General features: G+C 37.6%; 2 protein-coding genes across 3 annotated transcripts in view; one reads left to right on the top strand and one right to left on the bottom strand.

The window, feature by feature from the left end:
- The window catches only part of LOC132914925 (mediator of RNA polymerase II transcription subunit 26), a 78422-nt gene that overhangs the window by 29415 nt on the left and 23715 nt on the right, over positions 1 to 25292 (bottom strand). The gene's annotated exons all lie outside the window — the stretch shown is intronic.
- Positions 1 to 25292, top strand: part of LOC132914926 (forkhead box protein A2-A-like) — a 35598-nt gene that overhangs the window by 3475 nt on the left and 6831 nt on the right. The window contains exons 1-2 of one of the 2 annotated variants that reach the window (XM_060974445.1): positions 1427 to 2235; positions 11058 to 11592. In XM_060974445.1, coding sequence (XP_060830428.1) covers positions 11374 to 11592 — 219 coding nt within the window. In that variant the 5' untranslated portion in view covers positions 1427 to 2235; positions 11058 to 11373. Of the gene's footprint in view, positions 1 to 1426; positions 2236 to 11057; positions 11593 to 25292 lie in introns of those variants that run through there. The other variant, XM_060974446.1, reaches the window with a different exon arrangement.

Here is a 25292-nt window from a genome sequence, read left to right as displayed (position 1 = left end):
TCGCCTAGTCAAATATTGCAAATAATTTCCGTAATGAAGGTGATATCAGTAAAATTATTTCAAAAATTGCATCGATTAGGATGTCGATCAGAGCTGAAATCTCTGGCTGCGGACTTCATTAGTCGACTTTCCCTGTCCGAGATTTTTTGATAAAATGCTCGAAAAGATATATATACGTAACAAGATATCTACGCTGGCCAGATGATTAATTTGGTAATTTGTAATGGAAATTCTTAAACGCGATTACGCTGTCGTGCGTTCGCGTTAAGGTCGTAGTATTATTTTTCCTCGACGAGCCTCGATTATTAAACTATCGTGATTATTCTCGTTAAAAGCGTACGTAGGAACTGTACGAGGAAAACAGAAGCAGAAGATAAAATATAAATCGACTTCGCTTGGCTTCCCTGTGGATAAAAAAAATTTGTTATTTATAACGAACATGTAAATTATTTCTGTTTTAATGGACAATTTCGTAATTAACGCTTGCAACGAATCATCCTAAATTATATCCGCTGGCTATATATTGAAAATCTGAAAGAATATCGTCGTTAACAATCATAAATTTACCTGCAGATTATTTTCAAAAATATTTCGTAATTTTCGAATAATTCGGTTGTTCGAAGGAAAATGTTCGTTAAAACGAGAAAATACGATTTTTATGGAAATTTATATTTTTATGGATACGATTGAAAGTCGATAGGAATTGGATAGGAAACGCTATACTTTGGGTATTTTACACGTTTCTTCAAGTTTCCCATATTGTCTAGCATTTCCTGAATTGTGAACTTTTCACCTTTCCACATTCCTTACATTCCCTACCATGACACGACTACAACGCATAAACCTTCACGTAGTGAACTATTAACGCGAATGTCGATTAATCTTGTCGCGTTTTAACGTTAGTTTCATGGAGAAGAAAGCAGGTTTCTCTTTTTGGCAAGCTTGTAAAAGCTTTCTAACATCCACTAACGATATTTCCAACAATCAACGCAAATAATTTCCATCTGCAAACAAACCGAGTTCCGTCGTAGCCAATTCAATCTCCTCCTCCGAAAAATCCATCGCCTTACTCGCACATTCACCAACCGTGTACGTACATATCTCTGGAGCCTGTGTGCACAGTGTGCATCGCCAACAACAGGTTAGAATCGTTCAGCGTGGACAGCAACGAGAACAATGTTAACAAAGCGTCCGCGTAACGCGACACGAACGCTCCTCCTATGAAGGAGGAACGAAGGAACGCTGGCGTTCCACGCGAACCATCGTTCGCCGTTCAGCAACGAGCGGAGGGGATGAGGCCACGCCCACTAGCTGGAACGCTCGAGTGCAGAGCGATAGGCGGTTGGCCGCGCGGCCAATCAGCGCGTGCATCGCGGAACGCTGCCGAGCGGTGGGGGCCAGGCAGCGCATCGGGAGTGTGGGTATCGTTCGAGCGCAGTGTCCCTGGAGACGCGAAGTTGGCTGCTCGATTTTCCTCTGGCCTTCCGGTTTTCCACCGACCGGTTTCCGGCCGCGTGCGTTCACTCGCGTCGCTTCCGGTTGCTGCGAAACATTTTCACCAGGCAAATTCACCGTTTCGTTGATCTCTTGTTGCAAGAAACTACGAAGGAAGATTATTTTCGCGGAATATCGCAGCGAGGGCGAGAGAGGCCGTGTTGTGTGGATCTTGAACGGCCGGAAACGAGACGCCGCGGAGACTTCGATGCTGCCGCAGCAACGTTCGCGGAGAAACACAGACGTTCTCAAGCTTTGCCGAAGATATTTTCCCTGCATTTCGAACATGCAGGTCCTTGTGGAGTTCTCGAGAACGGCGTGAGCCTTGTGCAACATTGTTGCGCTCTTTCTCAGATGCGGAAAATGGTAGAATCGAGGCTTTCGAGAGTATCAGCCGAGTTTGAATCGGTTGCAGCTGTTGGGATCGTTTGACGAACTATTGGTGCTGTTTTTATTGGTGAAAGGCAGTGATTTCGAAGGGAATTGGTATTTTGTGTGGCAAGGACGTCGATGTTTGTCGGACATTGGTAAACTTCGAACTTTCTTCGAACATTGAAATTTGTGTGAAAGTGGATCGATATATTTGGAAGATTATTCTCTGGATTTAAGGATTTTTCCATGGACTATAGATTCTTGGACAATTGGAAGGGAGAAGAGTTCCGGAAGATTTCAGTGACTCGCAGCGATATTGCTGCGTGCAATTGAAATTGGGACTCTGATCGAGACACAGCATGGCGAAAGGTATGTTCAAAATTTTGCGACACGATGGGAGAACGTAGGTTAAGCGAATATTACAAATTTTCAAAAGAGAAGAAACTTCGCGGTTGCAAAGTTACGTTGCTTCCTTTGCGAGTTCTTTTCTCGTCCGATACGTTTCTGTTAATTTCGAGACGATTTACGACTTTATATCTTACAAGTTATGACATTGCGCCGGGTGAATTTTAATGAATATTTTTTATCGAACAACTTATCTATCTGAGAATTTCGTCAGAAAATTAATACATTTTATTTCACTGTAGCAACTAAAGACTGCTTGAACACGAACTTCAAAATGGAACAAGTTTCTACAACGAACAGTTAGATACGGTTCGTAGCAATTCCATAAAGTTTGCACATCGAACAGCAAAATGGAATAATCGAGTAAATGATGGACAAGGTTCTACAGCGAACAGTTAGATATGTATCATAGCAATTCCATAAAGTTTGAACATCGAACAGGAAAAAAGAATAATCAAGTAAATGATGAACAAGGTTCTACAGCAAACTGTTAGATACGTTTCATAGCAATTCCATAAAGTTTGAATATCGAACAGGAAAAAAGAATAATCGAGTAAATGATGAACAAGGTTCTACAGTCAACAGCTAGATATGTTTCATAGCAATTCCACAAAGTTTGAACAGCGAACAGCTAGATATGTTTCATAGTAGTTCCACAAAGTTTGAACAGCTAACAGCTAGATATGTTTCATAGCAATTCCATAAAGTTTGAACAGCGAACAGCTAGATATGTTTCATAGTAATTTCATAAAGTTTGAACATCGAACAGCAAAAAAGAATAATCAAGTAAATGATGAACAAGGTTCTACAGCAAACTGTTAGATACGTTTCATAGCAATTCCATAAAGTTTGAATATCGAACAGGAAAAAAGAATAATCGAGTAAATGATGAACAAGGTTCTACAGTCAACAGCTAGATATGTTTCATAGCAATTCCACAAAGTTTGAACAGCGAACAGCTAGATATGTTTCATAGTAGTTCCACAAAGTTTGAACAGCTAACAGCTAGATATGTTTCATAGCAATTCCATAAAGTTTGAACAGCGAACAGCTAGATATGTTTCATAGTAATTTCATAAAGTTTGAACATCGAACAGCAAAAAAGAATAATCAAGTAAATGATGAACAAGGTTCTACAGCAAACTGTTAGATACGTTTCATAGCAATTCCATAAAGTTTGAACATCGAACAGGAAAAAAGAATAATCGAGTAAATGATGGACAAGGTTCTACAGTCAACAGCTAGATATGTTTCATAGCAATTCCACAAAGTTTGAACAGCGAACAGCTAGATATGTTTCATAGCAATTTCATAATGTTTGAATAGCGAACAGCTAGATATGTTTCATAGCAATTCCATAAAGTTTGAACAGCGAACAGCTAGATATGTTTCATAGTAATTTCATAAAGTTTGAACATCGAACAGCAAAAAAGAATAATCAAGTAAATGATGAACAAGGTTCTACAGCAAACTGTTAGATACGTTTCATAGCAATTCCATAAAGTTTGAACATCGAACAGGAAAAAAGAATAATCGAGTAAATGATGAACAAGGTTCTACAGTCAACAGCTAGATATGTTTCATAGCATTTCCACAAAGTTTGAACAGCGAACAGCTAGATATGTTTCATAGCAATTTCATAATGTTTGAATAGCGAACAGCTAGATATGTTTCATAGCAATGCCATAAAGTTTGAACATCGAACAGCAAAAAAGAATAATCGAGTAAATGATGGACAAGGTTCTACAGCGAACAGCTAGACATGTTTCATAGCAATTCCACAAAGTTTGAACAGCGAACAGCTAGATATGTTTCATAATAATTCCATAAAGTTTGAACGTCGAACAGCAAAATGGAATAATCGAGTAAATAATGAACAAGGTTTTACAGTGAACAGCTAGATATGTTTCATAGCAGATCCATAAAGTTTGAACAGCGAACAGCTAGATATGTTTCATAGCAACTCCATGAAGTTTGAACATCGAACAGCAAGAAAGAATAATCGAGTAAATGATGAACAAGGTTCTACAGTGAACAGCTAGATATACTTCATAGCAATTTCATAATGTTTGAACAGCGAACAGCTAGATATGTTTCATAGCAATTCCATAAAGTTTGAACATCGAACAGCAAGAAAGAATAATCGAGTAGATGATGAACAAGGTTCAACACCTAACAGTTACATACGTTTCATAGCAATACCATAGAGTTCGAATATTCCGTGTGAGAAGAGTTTCGTGTTGTAAATCGGGTTTTAAGAGGTAATTACGTAGAGCAGAGGAAAGCATGATAAGACAGGCTGAAAATTATCAGAATCAAAGTTGTTATATGACATGCATCGTGAGAAAACATGGAATCAGAAATAGAATCGATGTTTCCGAACCACGTGAAACTCGGCAAATGACACAGCAATGAGGAAGAACGTTGCATTAAAATTAATAAGAAAATAATACAACAATTACGAGCTTCGAATTATTAAACGTGATAAGCAATCTATTTCCACGCTGTTATTCAGTCTGACTGCGTATAAATTCAAATATTATACTATCTCAGGTATATAATCTTATACACATCACTAATACAAATATAATATAAATATGGTACATATAAAACACATAGTGGTTGCGACAACTAGTTTCTTCGTATCATCTTCCTCTTTTTTTTATTTACGATCCAACAAATATCGTTTACAAGACGATCCACTCTGACTAACGTGTTATAGCGCAGCAAGCCACTTACACTCGATGGCTACAAGTTATAAATAAAATCTTCATTGTAGAAACTGTCGCACGCATAATATCGGCGTGTTCCATAACACGCAGCTTGTAATTAACCAGTCGAACAAGTCGATACGAACAAGAAAACGACGCTTTTCCAAGCAATTTTCTATGAAAATAGAGCGAATATTACAGGTAGTTTTCGACACTTTCCTACATACGATATAGTATCTCGTTAGGAAAATGATATAGTGGCTAAAAAAAGTATTTGTACGTCGCTTACTAATTAGATCCCACTGTAATAAATCTTGTATTATTTATAATTATTAGGTACATGTTATAAAAAAATCGATATCTAACAAGAGAAGTTACTGCAACATGGCAACCTTAAGAAAAATGTCCCTCCACACTCTACAATTACCATATTTATCGTTGTTGTATCTACGGGACATATTAAATATAGTATCGATATCTGTTTAGCATCGAAGTACGTTAAGATAAATTTGCAAAGTTTATCATAGAAGGTACGCAAAAATAATTTTTCAACTTAAGCAAGCAACGACGATGTTCAAGCGTTGCATCATGCAGCAACGTGCAACTCCTCTATTCGCACACGTTCCTTGTTGCTGAACCAAATTATAGTGCAACTTGTTTTTAAATGCGATGTAGCGACGAGATCCTAAACTAATGTTCCGAGAATTGTCTGGACAGAAAGCCAGCTTCTTGCTGATCAGTGCAGTTCTGCGAACTGCCTTAAAAGCTGCCACTGCTTTACGACAGCCCATCATTTTCGTACAGTCGCTTCAATGGTTTTCCGTATTGACTTTTCGCTCTGTCTCTCTTCTGCGCGCTCGTTCCATCCAAAAACGATCGTTCGTGGAAATGTCGCCATTCTGCCTCGAACGTCACAACGTTAACGACGATGTCTTCATCTACTTACGAACAACGTTCGCGGCAGAAAAGAAGATCAGGTTGGTTGGAGACGGAAGAGTTGCTTACTGCGACTATCCAGCTGTTCTGTTCTTCTCATCTGTTGGTTTCCAGCAACGCGGAAGCATAGCAAAATAAACTTTGTTTTGTTCTGCCTCACGTTTCCATACGATAGACGTTGTTGCTAAATTTCCTCGAATTTTCTTCTTGCTGTTGTTGGAAGATCAAACTGGAAGTTATTCGAAAATTAAAATTGAAATTATACGACTTGAACAATTTGAACAGTACCTATGGGGATAAGAAACGAAAGGTGCAACCTAATAAAAAGAAATAAAAGGAAAAAACGTTTCACTGGAAAATAAGGGTAACGTATAAATACTTTTTGTAGCCGCTGTAGTTACATAGGCATACGTAGACTGGCTGTTTTCACGCGATCGCTAATTGTTAATGGCTCGGTGTATCGCCGATAAGGAAAGTTATTCGCGTGTGTGTCACACCGCGATCTTATCCAGCCAATTCGAAACTTTATTTCCCGCAATTACACCCCGTTAAACGCGCGCCCTGTGCGCCCTCTGCCCCTCTGCCGATGGAAAAGTTGATTTTGCGATTTTTAATTTCATTCCCAGCAATTTTCCTGGTCACGAATGGTGCGTGGCTCTTCTTGTTCCTACCCAGTCGTCGATCTGCACGTCAGATTGCCCTTTTACGGCTGTTTTAATACGGGAAATTGTGCAAAAGAGTATTTAATCAAGAACGAAGTTCGATTACACATACAGCGACATACCGGGTGATTCGTAAGTGCGAGCCGTCGCTTCAGGCCGTAAATCTACGCGCTGATACAAGTAAAAACCGACACGTGACTGCTGCGTAGCATAGTTTTCGTGTTATGCGCGAGTAGAGCGTAACATTGTCCAAGAGGTTTGCAGTGAGAACATTCCGTAAATCTGCACTTTCGTGATATTCTGAATATCACGACGAACAGAGTGAGATTGCATGGCAACATGATCCTCCAAATCTATCGGTTTTCTGTCTTTTTACTCCTTCTGCCATCTATCGTATTTATATTGGACGAGTGCATACAGGGCCGGCGCAAGGCAGGTCATCGGTGCGTCCGCCGGAATTCGGACCCGCGTTTTGGGAGACAAAAATTATCAAACATAAAAGATATAACCTAGGAAACACGAAGATGGCACCCCGCTGGGGGTAGCTACCCACATGCTATATTTATTTTTATTTTATTTTTTTACCAATGAGATATAACACTTTACCAAATGTCCTTCAGGACAAGTTGTAAAAAAAAACAAAATAAACTAAAAAAAAAAATCATCAAAGTTCAGTGTAACTTCATAAAGTCCTTATATCCTGGAAACTAGTTTAGATAAAAATCCAGGCACCCCGCTGGGGGTAGCCACCCACATGCTATATTTATTTTTATTTTATTTTTTTTACCAATGAGATATAACACTGTACCAAATGTCCTTCAGGACAAATTGTAAAAAAAAACAAAATAAAGTAAAAAAAAAAATCATCAAAGTTCAGTGTAACTTCATAAAGTCCTCATATCCTGGAAACTAGTTTAGATAAAAATCCAGGCATCTTCAGAGAAATTAAACTACACGAATAGTTTTCTTGCAAAAGTCACACAAGATTACAGATTTTGTACTTTCATTGAATTTTTTGCCTCTTGAAAAGGAATCACGGATGCGAAAAAATATTACTTGGATTTGTTTAAAAAACTGCTTATAAAAATATACAATATGCAACAGCATTTGTAAATAAATAATTCCTCATTATAAAATTGAAACGTATTCAGGCCCCGCAAAAGGTTACGCCGGCCCTGCATGCATACGACATACGTTCGTAAGACGTTCTTTCACCTCGTTTTTCAGTGCAGGTTTAACGACTGAATTTACAAAAAGTGCGTTTATGAATCATGGAAACTTTCTATTGGTTTGTCATTAGCACTCAATGACAAAATCCGCAATCATTTAGTTACCAACACAATAGTTACCGTGGAAGAATTATTTTTTTACTTAACGGCAGCTTAGTGTTTAAGCGTTTCGAACCGTGGAAAATTGTCGAGTACTTTTTTCCGCGTCGATTAAAAAATTACGTTTCGTTTATTTTCATCGCCGATGTAACGTCGGACAGTCGTCTTTCTTTGTGTTTCTATTGGGTTGGCAACTAAGTGACTGCGGCTTTTCTCAATACCACTCAATGACAAAATCCGCAATCACTTAGTTGCCAACCCAATAATTTTCCGACTGCTCAAAAATTGCGCTTCTCGTCCAGACAAAACGAACGATTCGCCACAATCGTATTAGTTTGCTCTGACGATCGAAGATACACAAATATCTGGCATATTTTCGAAATTTGTATTCGTCGGTGATGCTCAAACGAAAAACAGATTCATCTATTTTGCGCGTATCATCTGCCTCTGTTTATACTAAACACAGATAGCTAGCCATTTCAGAAATAACAAGCTGCTTCGCTATGATCAATGAGACGTTCCAGGTGGACCATAATGCAGAAAAGATGGAGAACCACGGCCGTTTTTAAAAACCGATCGATTATATTTTAATTTGAATTATATAAATTTTTATTATCGATTATATCGATAATATTTGTATATTAGGATTTTAGCGAAACAAAGGAGATCCGAGAGAGAAATCACGCCACATCCAGCGTTTTGTTAAACCGTGTAACAGGCATCGTCATTGAAACACTATGATTCATGAGAAACGCTCGAAGGAGGGTTAGGTTGGGAGGATCGTATTTCCGAGAATTCACAGACCGAAAGATGTTCTCGGCCGTTTTGCCGCGGCGAAAGAAGGCGGAAGACTAAACGAGACAACTATGAGAAAAAGGGCAAATAGTCAGCGGACAACAAAGGCCGGTCAAGAACAGCATTTAAAAAAACTTATGGTAGCGTGATTCGTAAAAAGAAAAATCGCCAAATGTTTGTATTTCTAACCACCATATGGACGATGGAAAGATATTCGGCGAACGCTTTCGACAGTTCCAATCAGCCATTGTTTCAATACACTGAACTACTTGCAAAGTACTCGACCTGCTCTCTAGCGATGCAAGCCGCATTTAATCGACAGCTGCGTTCGTTACGTTCGTTCCGCGTGAATATCTATGCTATGTTTCGTTTCCTTTAACACTTTACTGACCGCTAGCGGTTCAATAGCATACGCACGTCCGACCGTCAAATTGGTATAAAACTGTGGGAGTTTACAAAGCAACGCAACCGAGCAAGGTACCTTAGTACTAAATAACAAATTACTGCTCATACAATGAGAAAGATCGTTTATTGCCATGGCAACCGATTAAATATGGGTAGGTTATAGGTCGATAAGCGTCGGTGACAAAAACCCGATTAATCAGTTATCGGTCGGTAAATTGTTAATTTGCGCGCATGATAAAAGGCATGTGAAAACGGTGGTGTGTTACTTACTGGACGCTTTTTCTAACGAGTAGATCTGATTATTGTCAATACTACGTAATGACAAACTTCGCAATCACTTAGTTTCCAAATAAATTGTTATCGAACTGAAACACGACAACTTTAATAGCTAAATTTCGAATCGGATTATCTCAGGCTTTCCAAGCAGTCGTGGTAAATTGAAAAAAGACGTAAACAGACTAGTAAAGAGAAGATCCTAGCAACTTTAACTGCGAATGCTACTTGTAGATACGTTTGGTAGCTGGACAAGTGTGTGGAATTTGAAACAAATGAAATACGTAGGCAAACGGTAATTAAGAACCGTCAAAACGCGTTTAATTTATTATACGATAGGATCCCTAATGTGTGTTTGTCACGTAAACACGTAAGTTGCATTCGGATCTTATTTCTTCTGGGAATCTGACGCCAGTGGCTTCGATGTTTCTTTCGAAGGAGAGATAGTGCAGTTGGTACTGAGCGAAAGAAGATATTTCGTTTTATCGTCGATTCTATCGTTCCGACTTTCGAATTCTATTTTTCTGTTCCACACGAAGACATTCGATAGGTATAATTTCTTCACGATTTCTTTTATAAATTCGAAGATTCCTTAGGACCTTAACCCTTCGCACTCGGAATTTAATTTCAATTTCGTTATCGGTAGCTCGCAACGCTTTCAAGTGTTTTATTTGAAATTTACTTGAACTAGAAAGCAAGGGAATTTAAATAAACAAAGGAAGAAAGGAATTCACTTGAATTCCACTTTTATTCACACTATTGTTGTATTTTCTAATTTTTAAGTGTATGATACATCTCGAAACAATTTCCAGGAAGCAATCCTGCCTTTCTTTCACAAAAAAACGTGGGACTCGACAAAGCAGCTGCTGAGATAAAAACTTATGAAATTTATCGAACGACCCTATGTATATTCTCGATCGATTTTTACACGTACGTAGTCTAAGTATACACAGGAGCGCAAATATACGTAGCTATCTAGCAAAAACTTTCCACTAACGAAAGTGACAAATGTGTATACCGATTGCGATAAGGTTTCATTCGTGGTCATTTCTCTCGGTGTATGATTAACTAGATTTAGGTCGATTCAGATCGTTTTATTCGACGTATCATTTCGTTCTATTCGACTGACTTGTGATTTCTTAAGGCTGCTTGTACGAACACGATTTATTATACCAACGAACGTGTCTGCTTTTCAACGTTGATTAGGTACACTGGTTTTTATTTACGTTGCCAGTTAATTACTCCGAGGCGCGAGAATTTCGGGAACTTTTTCTTCTCCGAGAACCTGGCATTTGATTTCGATAGAACCTTCGCGACCAATTAAAAATACGCATCGGTTTATTTGATTTTTATACGCGACATTATGCCATCCAGAAAGTTTCTTTCGTTTTAAAAGGAAATAAGCGACGCACAATTTTTCTTTCGTATTATTTCGTCGAATCATGCTGCGAACAAGATGAATCGTATGTGCATCTATTATTTCCTTCTGAAACGAAAGAAACTAAGGTATTCACCTAAATTAACTAGCTCTTTCTACAGCTGCTAACTAAGATGAGAAGCTTGGATATCGTCGCTATCGATAGAACATCTATAAATATAATCATCCGAATTTTCCCCTCGAACGTGGCGTCTAAGTTTCCAAATGTTTCCTAACGAATACGTTTCTTGTTTCCCAGGACGCCTGTGAGCCCCGTGATCGATCGTCGCCAGTACCAGCCAGTGTCTAAAATGACTGCCATCGAGCCAAGGTAATAACCATCGAAAACGCCATTGGAATTAAACGCGACACTCTGAAGACGCAGCAGTGTGTCCGCGCGCGAAGAGTGCGAAGGAAGGAAAAGATGAGAAGTGAGAGAAAAATGTGACAGAAGGAAGAAAGAAGAGATTAAGAAAAGAAAAAAAAAAAAAAACTCGTTCGATGAGAAAAGTAGGCGAAACTCGCGGTGTGTAAGTGTTCTGAAGAGATCGAGGCGAGGAACTGTTGGCTGGAAGATGCCTCGACCATCGAGGGATACTTACGGCGACCAGAAGCCGCCATATTCGTATATTTCGTTGACAGCGATGGCGATCTGGTCGTCGAGGGATAAGATGTTGCCTCTGGCTGAGATCTACAAGTTTATCGCCGATCGGTTCCCCTATTATCGCAAGGATACTCGCAGATGGCAGAACTCTCTCAGGCACAATTTGTCCTTCAACGACTGTTTCATCAAGGTACGTGGCTGTATCGAGTCGTATGTTTGTTTCTGTTGCATAGATCGTGAAGGTTGATGTAGCGTATTAATTCTTCCCACTGATCAGGTGTAGGTTTGTTTATTTTACCTTAAGCCGAATTTACACTTTGGGCCAGCGCGGCGGACGAAGGCTGCTTTCATCGAGTGCGGATTCGGCTTTAGCCGTACGCGCAACAGTTTGAAGAACTGGATTCGATAAATGAAATTGTACGGAGGTGCAGTAATTTTCGATAGAGTATAAATTGGTTAGAATATTAGAAATGGGAATTACAAGTCACCAGACTGTTGTTTCCTTCGTGTGGGCTATCGTGCACGACGAAGCTTGCCTTTAAAAGTTAATACGCGATAAAACGACTGGCATCTATAAACGTCGATCATTATGGAGTAGCTGGTGTTTTTATCTGCGCGTAAATTCAGCAGAAACGTCGTGCTTTTTGATTAAGAGCCAATTACTTTGATTTCGTAGCTATCGAAACGACGCGTTCTTTTATTATAATAACATGGTTGCGCACCTATTACGAGAAATAAAAACAGTTTTTAATTTTTCTCGTGCAAAATCAACAAAAGTGAAAAGAAGAAAGAGGAAGAAAAGCGACAAAGTTTGCCATGTTTTATAGAAGACACGTCACAGAGCCTATGGGATGCGATGTCATATTCGCTAATTTCTCTTTCGTAATATTTTTTTTTTAGCAAGGAAAAACGTTAACACTTTGACTGCCACGCCGAAATCAAATGTTTCGCCGAGGAGTATTTTTATTATTCAAAGCATATAATGGCAATGATGTAAGACAACATTCTTCCCCAATGGACCGTTTATCTTATTGGTGGTCACTGGTGATCACCGTGACATCTTGGTAACAGTTGAAGCGACATATTATAGCAAGGCTTCGTTTATTTCAACAAACCATTCGCTTCCGTTATTTCGTCGCGAGCAAAACGTGCAGAATATATTGTTGAGACGTGTGGAAGATATTAGTAAACGGTATTATGATTATTTTTATGATTTCGACGAAACATTCGGCTGAAATGGTAGAGGTCCGCAAGGAAAATTATGTTTGTGATAAACCAATGGTAGTGTGGATTGCAAGAGAGGAAAATGTGCTGTACATTTATCAGATCAAATGATGGCATATTCTACACCATGTAGAAGAACCCTCGAGTGGTATATAAAATTAACTTCAGAGTTTTTGTTAAATACGTCAATTTCAAACGCGATGATACTCTCTAAACAAGCAACAAAAACAAAAATCAAGGTATCAGATTTCAGAATGGCACTGGCAATGCACCTTACACAGTGCCATTCGCCAGAGCAGTCAAATGTACTTATTCGACAAAGATCGCCACGCGAAATGCAGAAGAAAGGGCAGGCGCACCTGGCACGAAAATTTTGCAGGGAGTGGTATAAAAAAATGTTAAACAATTAGGATAAAAATTGCTAAGAATCGGAGGAAAAAGTCCTATTGTCACATTTTTGTTTAAAGTGTTTTAACACAGTGGACTGTTAGATGCAAAATATCTTCGCATTTTTTTTTTAATGTTCTAATAAAAATGTTTACAAAAATATCTTCTATTTATCGGTTATATTCAAAATGCCCTAACTGTCAATTTTCATTGAATTTTTATAATTGTAAGAAGTTGAAGCGCTGCGGTCATCAATGACCACCGTGGCGTCACAGGAGAAATCGTGATGGGTCATATATGACCCACGTGGCAGTTAAAGCGTTAAACAACAAAATAGATATTTACTTTGTCTTATCTGCGTTGCGCCTGTAATAAACATTAACGTCTCGCGTAAATACGTCAAATTCGAATGTAATTTTTCCTGTAGCTGTTGCTTTGATGCTTCGCAAACACGACAGCGTGATACGTACAGCGACAGCCGAGCAGACATTAACTTGTTTTCCCAGGCACACAAACAAAGCCATAACAAGACGCAACATATACAGTATACAGTTCTCTTTCTCCGATCGGAAGATATTACAAGCGTGGCGGATCCTTGCGCCCGTGGTGTCTGTCCTGAATTTGCTCCAAGGAGTTTGTTATACTCGGCTCGTCTAGTCGAACGTAAAAGGTTGTTACTTCGAGCAGTAATAATTAGAAATTTTAAGAAGAAAAAACAAAGGAAAGGACAATTCATCGAAGATAGTGGCGGTAAGGCGAGGAAACCTTTGGTAAAGCAATTGTTTTCTGCCTGGTAACCGTGAAATCAAAGTGCAGATAAAAGAAGAGGAGACATGATTAATGGAACTTAATTCTTCTTTCCTAGTTCAAACGATTGTTCGTATAGCTGTAACGCGAACGTACGGAAGTTGACTATTACGGTCTTTGTGTTTTTTTACTTAGACAATAGAAATATAAGCAAAAAAAAATAGAACGCGATGAAGCCAATACAGAGACGAAAGAAGCGACGTAAAAAAAAAAAAAACTTGAAAAAGTGTCTTTGATTTTATTTTTTTAATTGGATTGATGAAAAAAGGGGGGAAAAACAAAGAAAAGAAAAGGCGACCACGTGGATTAAAATACGTTTTACGAGATTTTGTTGGCGTAGGAAGATGCGATCGTGTTGCTAATTAGATGTTACAAATGAAACGACGTGTACAGCAGACATTGCGTAGATCTGTATCTGACTACGCATCCGTTTTGTTCGCTCGCGTATTAAAAGATAACACACCGGCAATCTTGTCTTCTTCTTCGCGCTTTTTATCGCGCCAACAGCCCATTAAATTCCAAGGATACATTTAACTATGATTAATGATTTAGGAAAAATGAGGAAGAAATCTCTTAAGGAAAATATTTCTTCGTTATTTATGTATTATTATATCGCTATACGAGAAAATCTCGCATAAACGATCGTTTGAGGTCTCCGTAAGGTAATCGGCGGCAACATTCCTAAGCTTTCATTTTCCAAATCGAGTACTACGTCTAATCCACTTTGGGTCCGTTTGTTCTACATTGTTTCATATGTACATCTGCTTATCTTATTGTTTCATATGTGTTGTGCTTACTTACCGAGATAAGAAAATTGCAAACTCTATACAAACACCCTACCTTACCGCTATATGTTGAACAAAGCACTTTCTTTATTGCAACAAATTGCCAATATCAAACGGCAGCAAACATTTTTACCGACGTTGCAACATAATCTTCTTAGAAACATAGTATTGCGTTGGCAATTAAGTGATTGCGGATTTTGTCAATACCACCTAATGACAAGACCCACAATCACTTAGTTACCAACCCAATAGATACTTACGTGGTATGTTGAAACAAAAGCCGAGCGATATTTACCGATCGACAGACGATTCTGTTAACACTTTACCGACTGCTAGAGATTTAACAACATACGCACATTCGACCGGCATCTCAGGCTCAGATTCTCCCTGGCGCCGGCACTGTTTCGGTTTAGACTCTCCAATACCGTTCTTTTCGTTTATTGCGAACGGTACGTTTTTCAAATTGGTATAAAACTGTGGGAGCTTATAAAGCAACGCAGCTGACGCAACTGAGCAAGGTACCTTAGTACTAAATAACAAATTACTGCTCAAATAATGAGAAAGATTGTCGGCGACAAAAAGCCGATTAATAGTCTATCGGTTAGTGAGCGTTGGCGACGAAAAGCCGATTAATCGGCTATCCATCGGTAAAGCGTTAATGTCTACTGGGTAAACTCTGAGCTATGGTTGCTCTTTACCCTAATTACTTTATCCTATGAGAAAAGATCGTTACTGTATACACGATAGCTCATTTCAATTCTACAGGAAATATTTTCTTCAAACGCTACGAACTCTTCTCGTTGCTAAGAGAGGAAAATTAATGTAAATGAAAATTCGTTAAAGAAACTTGGTCGCACGTATGGAATGTAATTGCAACGCGAGGATTGTACCTCGCGCGATCCTCTGAAGCCAGAACTATCGAACGAATCACGGAAGCAACCGAAAAACGAAGACGAGGAACGAAGAAGGAAGAGCAAAAGGAAGCAGTGGATCCTGGACATTAACTCGATCGTGTTTCTCAGCGATTTGGGTCGAGGCAGGTGCGAAACAGATGGTCGAGAGAAATATAACAGAAACGAAGAGGGAGACTTGTCCTACAACGTTATTTAACACGGCCGCAACACACAGGGACAAAAATAATAAAAAGATTGGCTCGTTTTATCTCAGCGAATTCGAACGATCGTTTTCCGCCTTCCGATCGTTCTTCAGAGATTTCGTTAATGAGAATTCGTCATCTAAACGCTCAATTTCGCCAAACCTTTTTTCTATTCTTGTAGAGTAGAAGCTACATGGGTCGCAAGATCGAGATTGTTGTTTTACCACAGACTAATCGCGTTAGCTTTCTGACGAGCTGTTTTATAATAGTCGATAGATTTACATATTTTGTATCGATAGTTTATCGAATCAGTCGTTCAACTTCTTTGGTTGCGCTCGTAAAGTAAATTTCCATAAAAATTCCTAGTCTGTAATAAATATGCAAATGTAGCCTCTTCTTAGCTCTCCACCACTATTTCATTTCTCGAACGATCAAATATTTGAAGCCTCCGAGTGTTTTCATTCCTTAAATAGGTAACGTTACGTTATACAGCCTGTTACAAATCAAATGTTATATCATTCTTTTTATTATATAATAAATATTCTTATTATTATTCTTGCGTTAGGCTTTCGTAAGTTTACGTAATAAGCGAGCTACAAATATACAAATAAAAAGGTAAATATAAGTAACAAAGGTAATTAGACAAAATATAGAAATATATATAAGCAACAATGTTCCTTGCTGCAACATCGACTTCTCTTCTATGCCTTTCAGTCTTATTCCTCATTTCCTGATACCTAATTTACATTGCATTGTTTTAAACGAAGTTGTTATGCTATCTCGGTACTTTGAACAAATTACTCTAATTTTCACCGCGCTCTGTACGAACTTTACATTCTCTTCGAAGTTCTCTTTCATAATCTTCCTGTTCTTTTTATTTGTGTGGCGGATGATGCAATGGGTCCATATCTCCAATACGAGAAGTTTACTTAGAACAAATAATTTAGGTATAAATATAGTTGATATCGTACAAAGTATTCACGCAGATAGAATAGACCGCTCGAGGATGACTCGATAATAGCTCGCTAATAATAATCCGAAAAATACCTCGCGATTGTGTCCGCTTATTTGTACTGGCCGTAAGATCCAAATTCGTTTTGGAACGACTGTTGCACTCAACGGCGACGTTGTTTCTGCTTAGAGATAATTTAGCTCTAATTTCGTGTGAGTGGTATCCGAGGCACAACAACAACAACATGAGTCGCTCTCGCTTCGTCTTGTCCTATGACTCATGTGTCGTTACATTTGTATATATCTTCGGTTTGGATTTGCTACATGTTGAACGGTGTTTCAGCACGTGTCTGTCGGTTCTGGCTTTTTCCTGACACATATTTGCCTTCATAAAAGATATAACTTAGAAAAAACGAAGCTGGCACCCCGCTGGGAGTAGCCACCCACATGCTATATTTATTTTTATTTTATTTTTTTTTTTCTTCACCAATAAGATATAACACTTTACCAAATGTCCACAAGGACAAATTGTAAAATAACCAAAATAAAATAAAAGAAAAAAAAAAACATATTTGCCATAGTTCTGCCTCATTGATATGTATAAATCTTGTTTGTTTTCCTGATTTTCCACTGTTTCTCTCTGCCAGGTTTATTCTTTCGAATATAATTTTCTACTTAGCTCTTCTAGCTGTTTGTAATTGCGATTGTACGAGGAATTTCCTTGCGATAAACTAGCAGACGAAAGAGGACGAGGAAATGTCTCGACGTGGATAGCGCATTTAAATAACTCGACGAACTATCGATACAAAATACGAATAAAAAAGTGCCGTTTGATTTGAAAATTATGTCAAAACAAAGTGGCAAATCTTCTTTTGGGAAAAATTCTCTACTTCGATTCTATAATTTTCTTTATTTCAACTGTGGTTGTTATAAACAAGAGCGTGGTAAAAATCCGCTTACAAGGCGACTGGTTCCGCTTGATTTCACTGGCCGATGCTCATGATCGAGTGTAGATACATTTTATCGTTGGACAGGTGCAACATCGACATTCGCATCGACCATAAATCAAACAAGGTACGAGGTCATTTTTATGATAATTCCTCGGTAATTTCAATTTGCACGAAGATACTCGTACGATGCTTGAAATTTCAAGTTGTTTTCGAGTGTCGAGGTGAAATATGGTGGTCAGTTTTTAAGTACAACATCATCGGTCGCGAGTAGTAATTTCGGGGACATAAAAGCGAAGTAGAAATACGATGCGAGAGATAATGGACGTTGGTAGTGGTGAAAATTGAATTTTGCCCCGGCACTTGTATTTTAATTATTTATATAAAATATACATTTTCCTGAAATTATATCGCCACGTGATATAAATTCGTCTTGTACGATATGTATAAAAAGAAAACTAGGTACCTTAGCATCCAATGTTTGCTGGAAAGCCGAGAAATCTTAAACACTAAGTTACAAGATCGTTTAATTTGATACAATTTTTATACAACGAAAAAAAAAAAAATATAAAGAATTATACATATTCAAGGTAGCTCATAAAAGATATAACTTAGAAAAAACGAAGCTGGCACCCCGCTGGGGGTAGCCACCCACATGCTATATTTATTTTTATTTTATTTTATTTTTTCTCTTCACCAATAAGATATAACATTTTACCAAATGTCCATAAGGACAAATTGTAAAATAACCAAAATAAAATAAAAAAAAAAAATATTCAAGGTAGAATGTATTAGGTTGTCGAAAAAATGTCTTTCTTTCGCAAACGTGTTTTTCACGACAATGCGCCTTCATAGAAACGTGAAACGAAGTCTGTGAAATGTCATGGTGCTTATCTCAACAGAACAAAATGGGTCGCACGTAATTTGGCAAAATAATTTTAAAGTCTATTATTTGTTCATAAAACGAAAGAAACTTTTCGAACAACCTGATATGTTTAAAAATAGAATGAATTTACGTTAGAATCGGATATATATGAGGACCAGTTTCACCTTAGTTTCCTTTTTTATTCTACAGCAAAGCAAATGTATTTTTAATCACGCGGTGAATTAAAATAACACAGGTACAAGTAATCGCATATATACACAGTTATTTCAGTAATCATAAATTACAGACGATAATTACGATATCACCGTCGCTATTATTCCTCTTGATACATTGCTTTATTATACCACATTTTTCATCTAGTATTCCGTTATACTTTAACTCAAGCAGAATAATAGCTCAAGCTTTTACACTACGTTGCACGCTGCGCTCTTTTTTGCCAGATATAATAGCTCGTGTTAAAAGAACGAAGAACGAAGATATGAATTGCAAATGTATCGTCAGATGTAACGTATTTGATAACGAAATAAAAAAAAAAAGAAGAGGGAAAATGTTAAACAGTAAAAAGTGTATTAATAGAATGTTAAAAAAAAAAAAAGAATCAAAGATTTTAATGGAACGATAGAATGGAAGTTCCAGTATGGGAATTAATGGGGTCACGTAACTGTTCGGACGAGGGAATTTTTCGCCAATAGAAACCACGCGCCTCTTTATATTTCAAAATCGATAATACAAGAACGATCGTAAAGAATACGATATAATGCGGGCGTTAAATGCTTTCTAAATTATTTACAAATTCTACCTGCTCTTTGCCGCTAAAGCAACTTTCGTTAATATATTGAACTACGTTAAATTATAGCCAGTTTGTACGACAGATCATAAATATTTCAAAATAAGCTTTGTCATCGTCATTTTTGCTCTATCCATCTCTTCCTTTCCAACATCAGAACTGAAATTTAATATTTGCTCAAATTTCAAAAGCATTTTCGCATAATACATATATATATATATATATATTTTGAAACAGTCGAGTAATTTTCATTTACGCGTTTCTGTTCTTTATTGCCGTTCTAAGAAAGCTATTACTATACAGCAGACCGTGGGTATTTATTTCACAATTCCATTCACGTTTTTCCACTTGTTGAAACACTTGTGTAATTTTCAATTACAGGTTCCTGTTTTTCATGTTCATTAATTATATATCTTCCAACGTTGTAGGTTTTTGCGATTTTTCCAACACCTCCGCGCCTTTTCCTAACTTTCCAAGTATATTTGCATTTTTTTCTATTTTTTTCTTTCCCTTCAACGCTCGATACAACGCGTGTTCACTATACGCAAGATACGTATTAACGTGTGCAATATTCATTCAGCTTCGTATTAATACTTTACCGACCGCTACTGATTCAACAGCATATCCATGTCCGACCGGCATCTCAGGCGCAGATTCTCCCTGGCGCCGGCTTTGTTTCGATTTAAACTCTCCAATACCGTTCTTTTCGTTTATTGCGAACGGTACGTTTTTCAAATTGGTATAAAACTGTGGGAGCTTACGAAGCAACGCAACTGACGCAACTGAGCAAGGTATCTTAGTACTAAATGGCAAATTACTGCTCGAATAATGAGAAAGATTGTCGGCGACAAAAAGTCGATTAATAGGCTATCGGTTAGTGAGCGTCGGCGACAAAAACCGATTAATAGGCTATCGGTAGGTAAAATGTTAAAGTAGGACAGAGCTACCTTTATCCGAACACTGCAACATTCGAATGTTCTATCATCGGCCCGTAACATTTTCCACTAACCTAAGCCTTTCTCCGTTTCAAATATGTACAAACTTTATCAGCGTTTATACGTCATGTACTCGTTGCTTTATTCGACCGAATGAACTTTCATTATGAGAGGTTAGAATGAAACTAATAGCGTTGCAACTACCAGAACAAGATACGATATAATTAAAACACTGGAAAATGGTGTAACTGTGACACGGTGCTGGAAAAGCCACACGATAACAAATGAAAACAGCGTGTCGAAAATTATCTGAAGCATGTAGATTCCTCCGATGCTGACAACAGCATCGGATATATTGGGTTGATAACTAAGTGATTGGGGGTTTTGACACTAGGTGGTATTGACAAAATCCGCAATCACTTAGTTGCCAAGCCAATATTAAACGTACCGATGCAATGAAACGGTTTCGTTACGACAAAATAATATAAAATACGATAAAAATGGTAACGAAGAGATGGCTTTTCGCGCTGAAGTATTCAGGACATTCGAAACTCTATGCGATAACTTAGGTGGAAAAAAATGATGTGAATTTTGGAGGTTAGCAGCCAAGAGCATACGAAATCCATCGATATTTGAAGAATCGAGTAATAGATCTTAATTCGTATTGGAATGAATGAAATTTCATATGGGAAGAGTGTACTCTATCTTAGTAATTAAATAATAGAAAATTAATACGAAATTATAGAGAAGACATATAACAAAGCTGATTTTTATTATTACGAATAATAATATTTTAAATAATATTTGAGAACCTTCCTGTTAATTTTCCTGTTAAAAATCTAGAAATTCAGAAGTGGTTCTTTGGCAAAACCTAACGTGTAACATCGAACATTTTCCTTCGTTGAAACATCGCTGGACATGTCGACGTAACAGATAGCGAGGCAATTATATTTCACTTGCTTTTTTTATAGTCGATGTTCATCGATAAGAGACACGTAAATTAGACGGAACATATTACGGTTTCTTTATTTGCAAAAGCATGTCGAAACAAATTGAATAGTGGCGTCATCAAATAAATCTTCACGCGGTGTGAGCATAATGAATGCAGCTGTCAATCAGCATAACTGACATTGCTAGTGACGAGCTCGAGTATTTTGAAACATTCACCAAATTCGAGTGCTCTTTCAATATTTCGATGAACAGGAGCAAAAACGGTAGACTTTTGTTTATCTCACACTGTAAGACGATATACAGCTGATACAATAGAAATTCATTGTTTCCTTCCCATTGTCTATGATTGCTCGTCAAATAATAGCAGTTTACAATAAGATTCTTTCAAATCTTTATTTCTGCATACTTCAAATTTACATAAATACATAGATATTAGTCTACTGATTTAATTCAATGATCACGAGCTCACCTCCTTTAGTTCAATATCTCGCTGTTATTATTTCCACCTACTTAACATTTATACTGAACGTCTAACTCTACAGCTGCAGGGCATTGAATCTATTAGGTTGGTATTACCACCTAATGACAAACTTCGCAATCGCTTAGTTGCCAACCTAATAATTGAATTCTAAAAGTTCCTTCGAAAAATAAACGTTTTAAGGTTTCTCATATTGGAATATCGATTCATAATTTGGCCACCGTATCTCGCCACTCGTATTGCTTTGCTTGAGAGGCGTCACCACAGACTCCTGCGTGTAGCCGGTAAATACTGCGATAGACAGTTGCCTTCTACATGTCGTACGGTTATGGGTCCATAACTTGTTTATTAACTTGTTGATTAACTTGTTGATTAACTTGTTGATCTTGGACTTACATCATCGCAATGTAGAAGAATAAGTCAATTCCTATTTGCACATAAAGTATTCAGTGCTTCTATAGACTGTACTCAAATCGAAGAATTTCAACATCAATGTCCTTACTATAGACTTCAGACATTAAATACGACCTTCTTCGTGCGCAGCCTAGCGATTACATTTTTCGATATACAGGGTGTCCCAGTTTTTCCCTCACAAACTTTACCAGCATATTTTGCAAGCAAAATTAAGAAAGAGTGATATATAAGCGTATATGCCCTTGAAAGTTTCGTCGACATAGCGTAAGAGGGCGTTCCCACAAAGTCTGGTGTTTATTTGGTCGTTGATTTGCTGAAGCAGTGGTGAAACGATTATCAGCGATGGACAAGTCGAGGAGAATCAATTCCTTGGTCATGAAGATCATCAGATATGGGTTCTTACTTGCGTCAGCAAGTTATATTGATACTGGTCAGAAGTTGACGCAAAGGATTCGTGACGTTAAGACTAAACCTACCAGTGGCGGTCAAATTGACCGCTCTTGAACTTCCATACAAATTTAACCATATTTAAACTCTATCATATCGCTTTATAATGTTTGAATTTTCCTAAAACATGTATACAATATATTTTTCGGTATTTACTTTTAGTTTGCTTTTATTTTCTGAGAAAAATTTGTACTCTGCCTTGCCTACCGTGGGCGGTCATTTTGACAAAATGTTTTAGTTATTCTTAAAATAAATGCAATCAGTACAAGGTCAGATGATAAACAAAATCAATAATAACAGCTGTTACACTCGCAATCTTGTCATAAAACATCACTCAATCAAGATGACCACCAACTGTCAAGACATATCAACTCAGGCCCATAATAATCTATAAAATTTAGCATTTTTTTCAGTCCATTGTTACAAACATTTTAAAAGTCGAGAGGTTTCTTAGGGTTATTGCTCATTGCGATAAAACACGGGAAAAGCTTTCCCAACTCCACCCTCGAGTAACCGTTAGTGGAGAACGGCCAATATTCATCAACATTTTCTTATAAACATCGCCGTCATAGACCATATTCTTACTTGCTATTGTTCTTTCGACTAGAATACGTCTCAGTTTGTTAGTCAATTAGTCGACATCTAAATTTGTTATCTCTAAGCATCTCAGAGCGTTTTGAACAGATATTCGTAATGCAAAAGATGGCAGTCCTGCGTTGGTAATTTCGCAAAATCGCGTGCAACATTTCGAACAACGAAGTCTATGTCCGAGCTATCAGAAATACGTCATTTCGTATTTTTGTTATTATTTTTGGATAGTATCGAAATTGTAAAATTTGTTATGTGACGTGTCTTAGAAAACGAGAATCATTTTTTACGGTTTGAAAATTCTCTGGACGAACGTCTTACCTGTAGAAATCCGCGTAAGGCCGTGATCCTACAGAGCGGTAAGTGGTAAGCGGCAAAGCAAACGATGGCACAGCCATAATGCCAACGCTTGCAAATGCTTTTAGCGGTGTCTGTATGATCACGTTCTAACCTCCTCATGGAAAATAAAACATAATACTAACCTAATGGCGCATCCTCAGGTTGGTTACAATCTTCTATTGAAAATTATTTGCCTCATTTCCGTAAACACGACTCTCATTTTTGGCTCCAGCGACCTCAAAAACCCCTAGGAAGTGTTATTCTAGTCGAATATTTCGCAGTCCAGGTACCACGCTAGAGCTGAACTGTTCAATGAAGCATTTAACACGATGCGCACTCGAGTCGACACGTATTGTCGCTCTATTGGGTTGGCAGCTATGTGATTGAGGATTTTGTCAATGCCACCTATCGACAAAATCTGCAATCACTTGGTTACCAACTCAATAGCTCTTAACTGTACTGTGTTCAGTAATTGGTAAACAGAAGAAGCTGAGTTCAAAATTTGCCAAGTTATCATCGTATGGAGCGAGGACTTAGAAGCAATCGAACGTTTGTTGCCTTCTAAGTAGAATTCTCATTATATTATCGTGAATTTGCATTCTTAATACCAACCAGACGTATGTAGATTGTTCGATTACTGTCTTTTCAGTTAGGGTGACGATATATACTCTTAGATTGTGTATGGTATCGACTTGAATGTAGCATCTGAACTAAAAATCCTGAAATTATGAAAAATAGATATTTCTACCGGAATCTCGTAAAAACAGGTATCGTACGAAATAAAAATCGTTGAGTGTTTATGGTTATGTAATATTTCTTTTCTAATTTTCTCTTAGAGAATGCTATCGATACAGTTTGGCGGAAAAAGTGGCATATCCTGTATTTTCTCAAAGTTGCTGAGCAAGTAACTTTTTGTACCAAACCTCGCCTTAATTCATAATTAAATCACAACTTGTGATTAAGCGATGTAATAATGTGTTTTTTCCGTGTATAAATTGAAATTAAATTAACTAGACGAAATTAAATTATACTGGCTGTCGTAAACTTTGGTATGCTCTATACATCTGAGCGACAAGGGGAAAAACAGGGAGTGTCATAAAATAGCATTGACGAGAAAATTAATATTTTCATCCACTAAAGAAGAGACAACGTTCGATCGATTTAACTGTATTGTTCATAAAATGAAGTTTGGTCATCATAAAAGACAATGATATTTATCACAAAATATTCGTCATTTCTCTTCGTGCTGTGTTCCAATACAAACTTGTTAAGTACAAAATGTTAAATACAATGTAAGCTGATCCAGATCCTCTCGCTAGCAATGTTACCCTGAGACTAAACAACCGCCGAAACCAACGTCGCACGTGTAGCGCTTATGGTCTGTCATCGACGCATTCTTTTGTCTACGCACTATCGATGACCTTAGCGCTTGAGAAACCGAAGACCAAATGTAAAGTTTTCTCAGAAGTGGCGATTACTTCAACAAAACTGAACATATTCCGTTTTTGATCACTAGGTATATACCAAATCTTAAATGCTGTTTTGTCGAGACAGTTTGAATATTATGATCATTATGGTTTGATAGGTTAGATTTGCCAGTTATCATAAACAGAACGTGTTATAAAATGGTTTTCCTCCATACTCTCTTCATTTACTCAGTACGTTTCTTTCTCGGTTTCATTAAAGCAAGTAGTTCTGATTAGTATTCACAAGAAGGTATTAATTTTCATGCGTTTGTTAATTTGCAACAGAGTGCAAACATACATATTGCGCGTACCTGCGCGTGAAATATTGTTTCCTCCAGATAGATACGAAACGTTCTACATATATGCATTTATGTTAATTAAATAGCCGCATGTACACGGTAA

The sequence above is a fragment of the Bombus pascuorum genome, chromosome 15 (assembly GCF_905332965.1).
Source record: "Bombus pascuorum chromosome 15, iyBomPasc1.1, whole genome shotgun sequence".
In the NCBI taxonomy this organism is placed as follows: domain Eukaryota; kingdom Metazoa; phylum Arthropoda; class Insecta; order Hymenoptera; family Apidae; genus Bombus; species Bombus pascuorum.
This window is presented reverse-complemented; position numbering and strand designations above follow the sequence as displayed.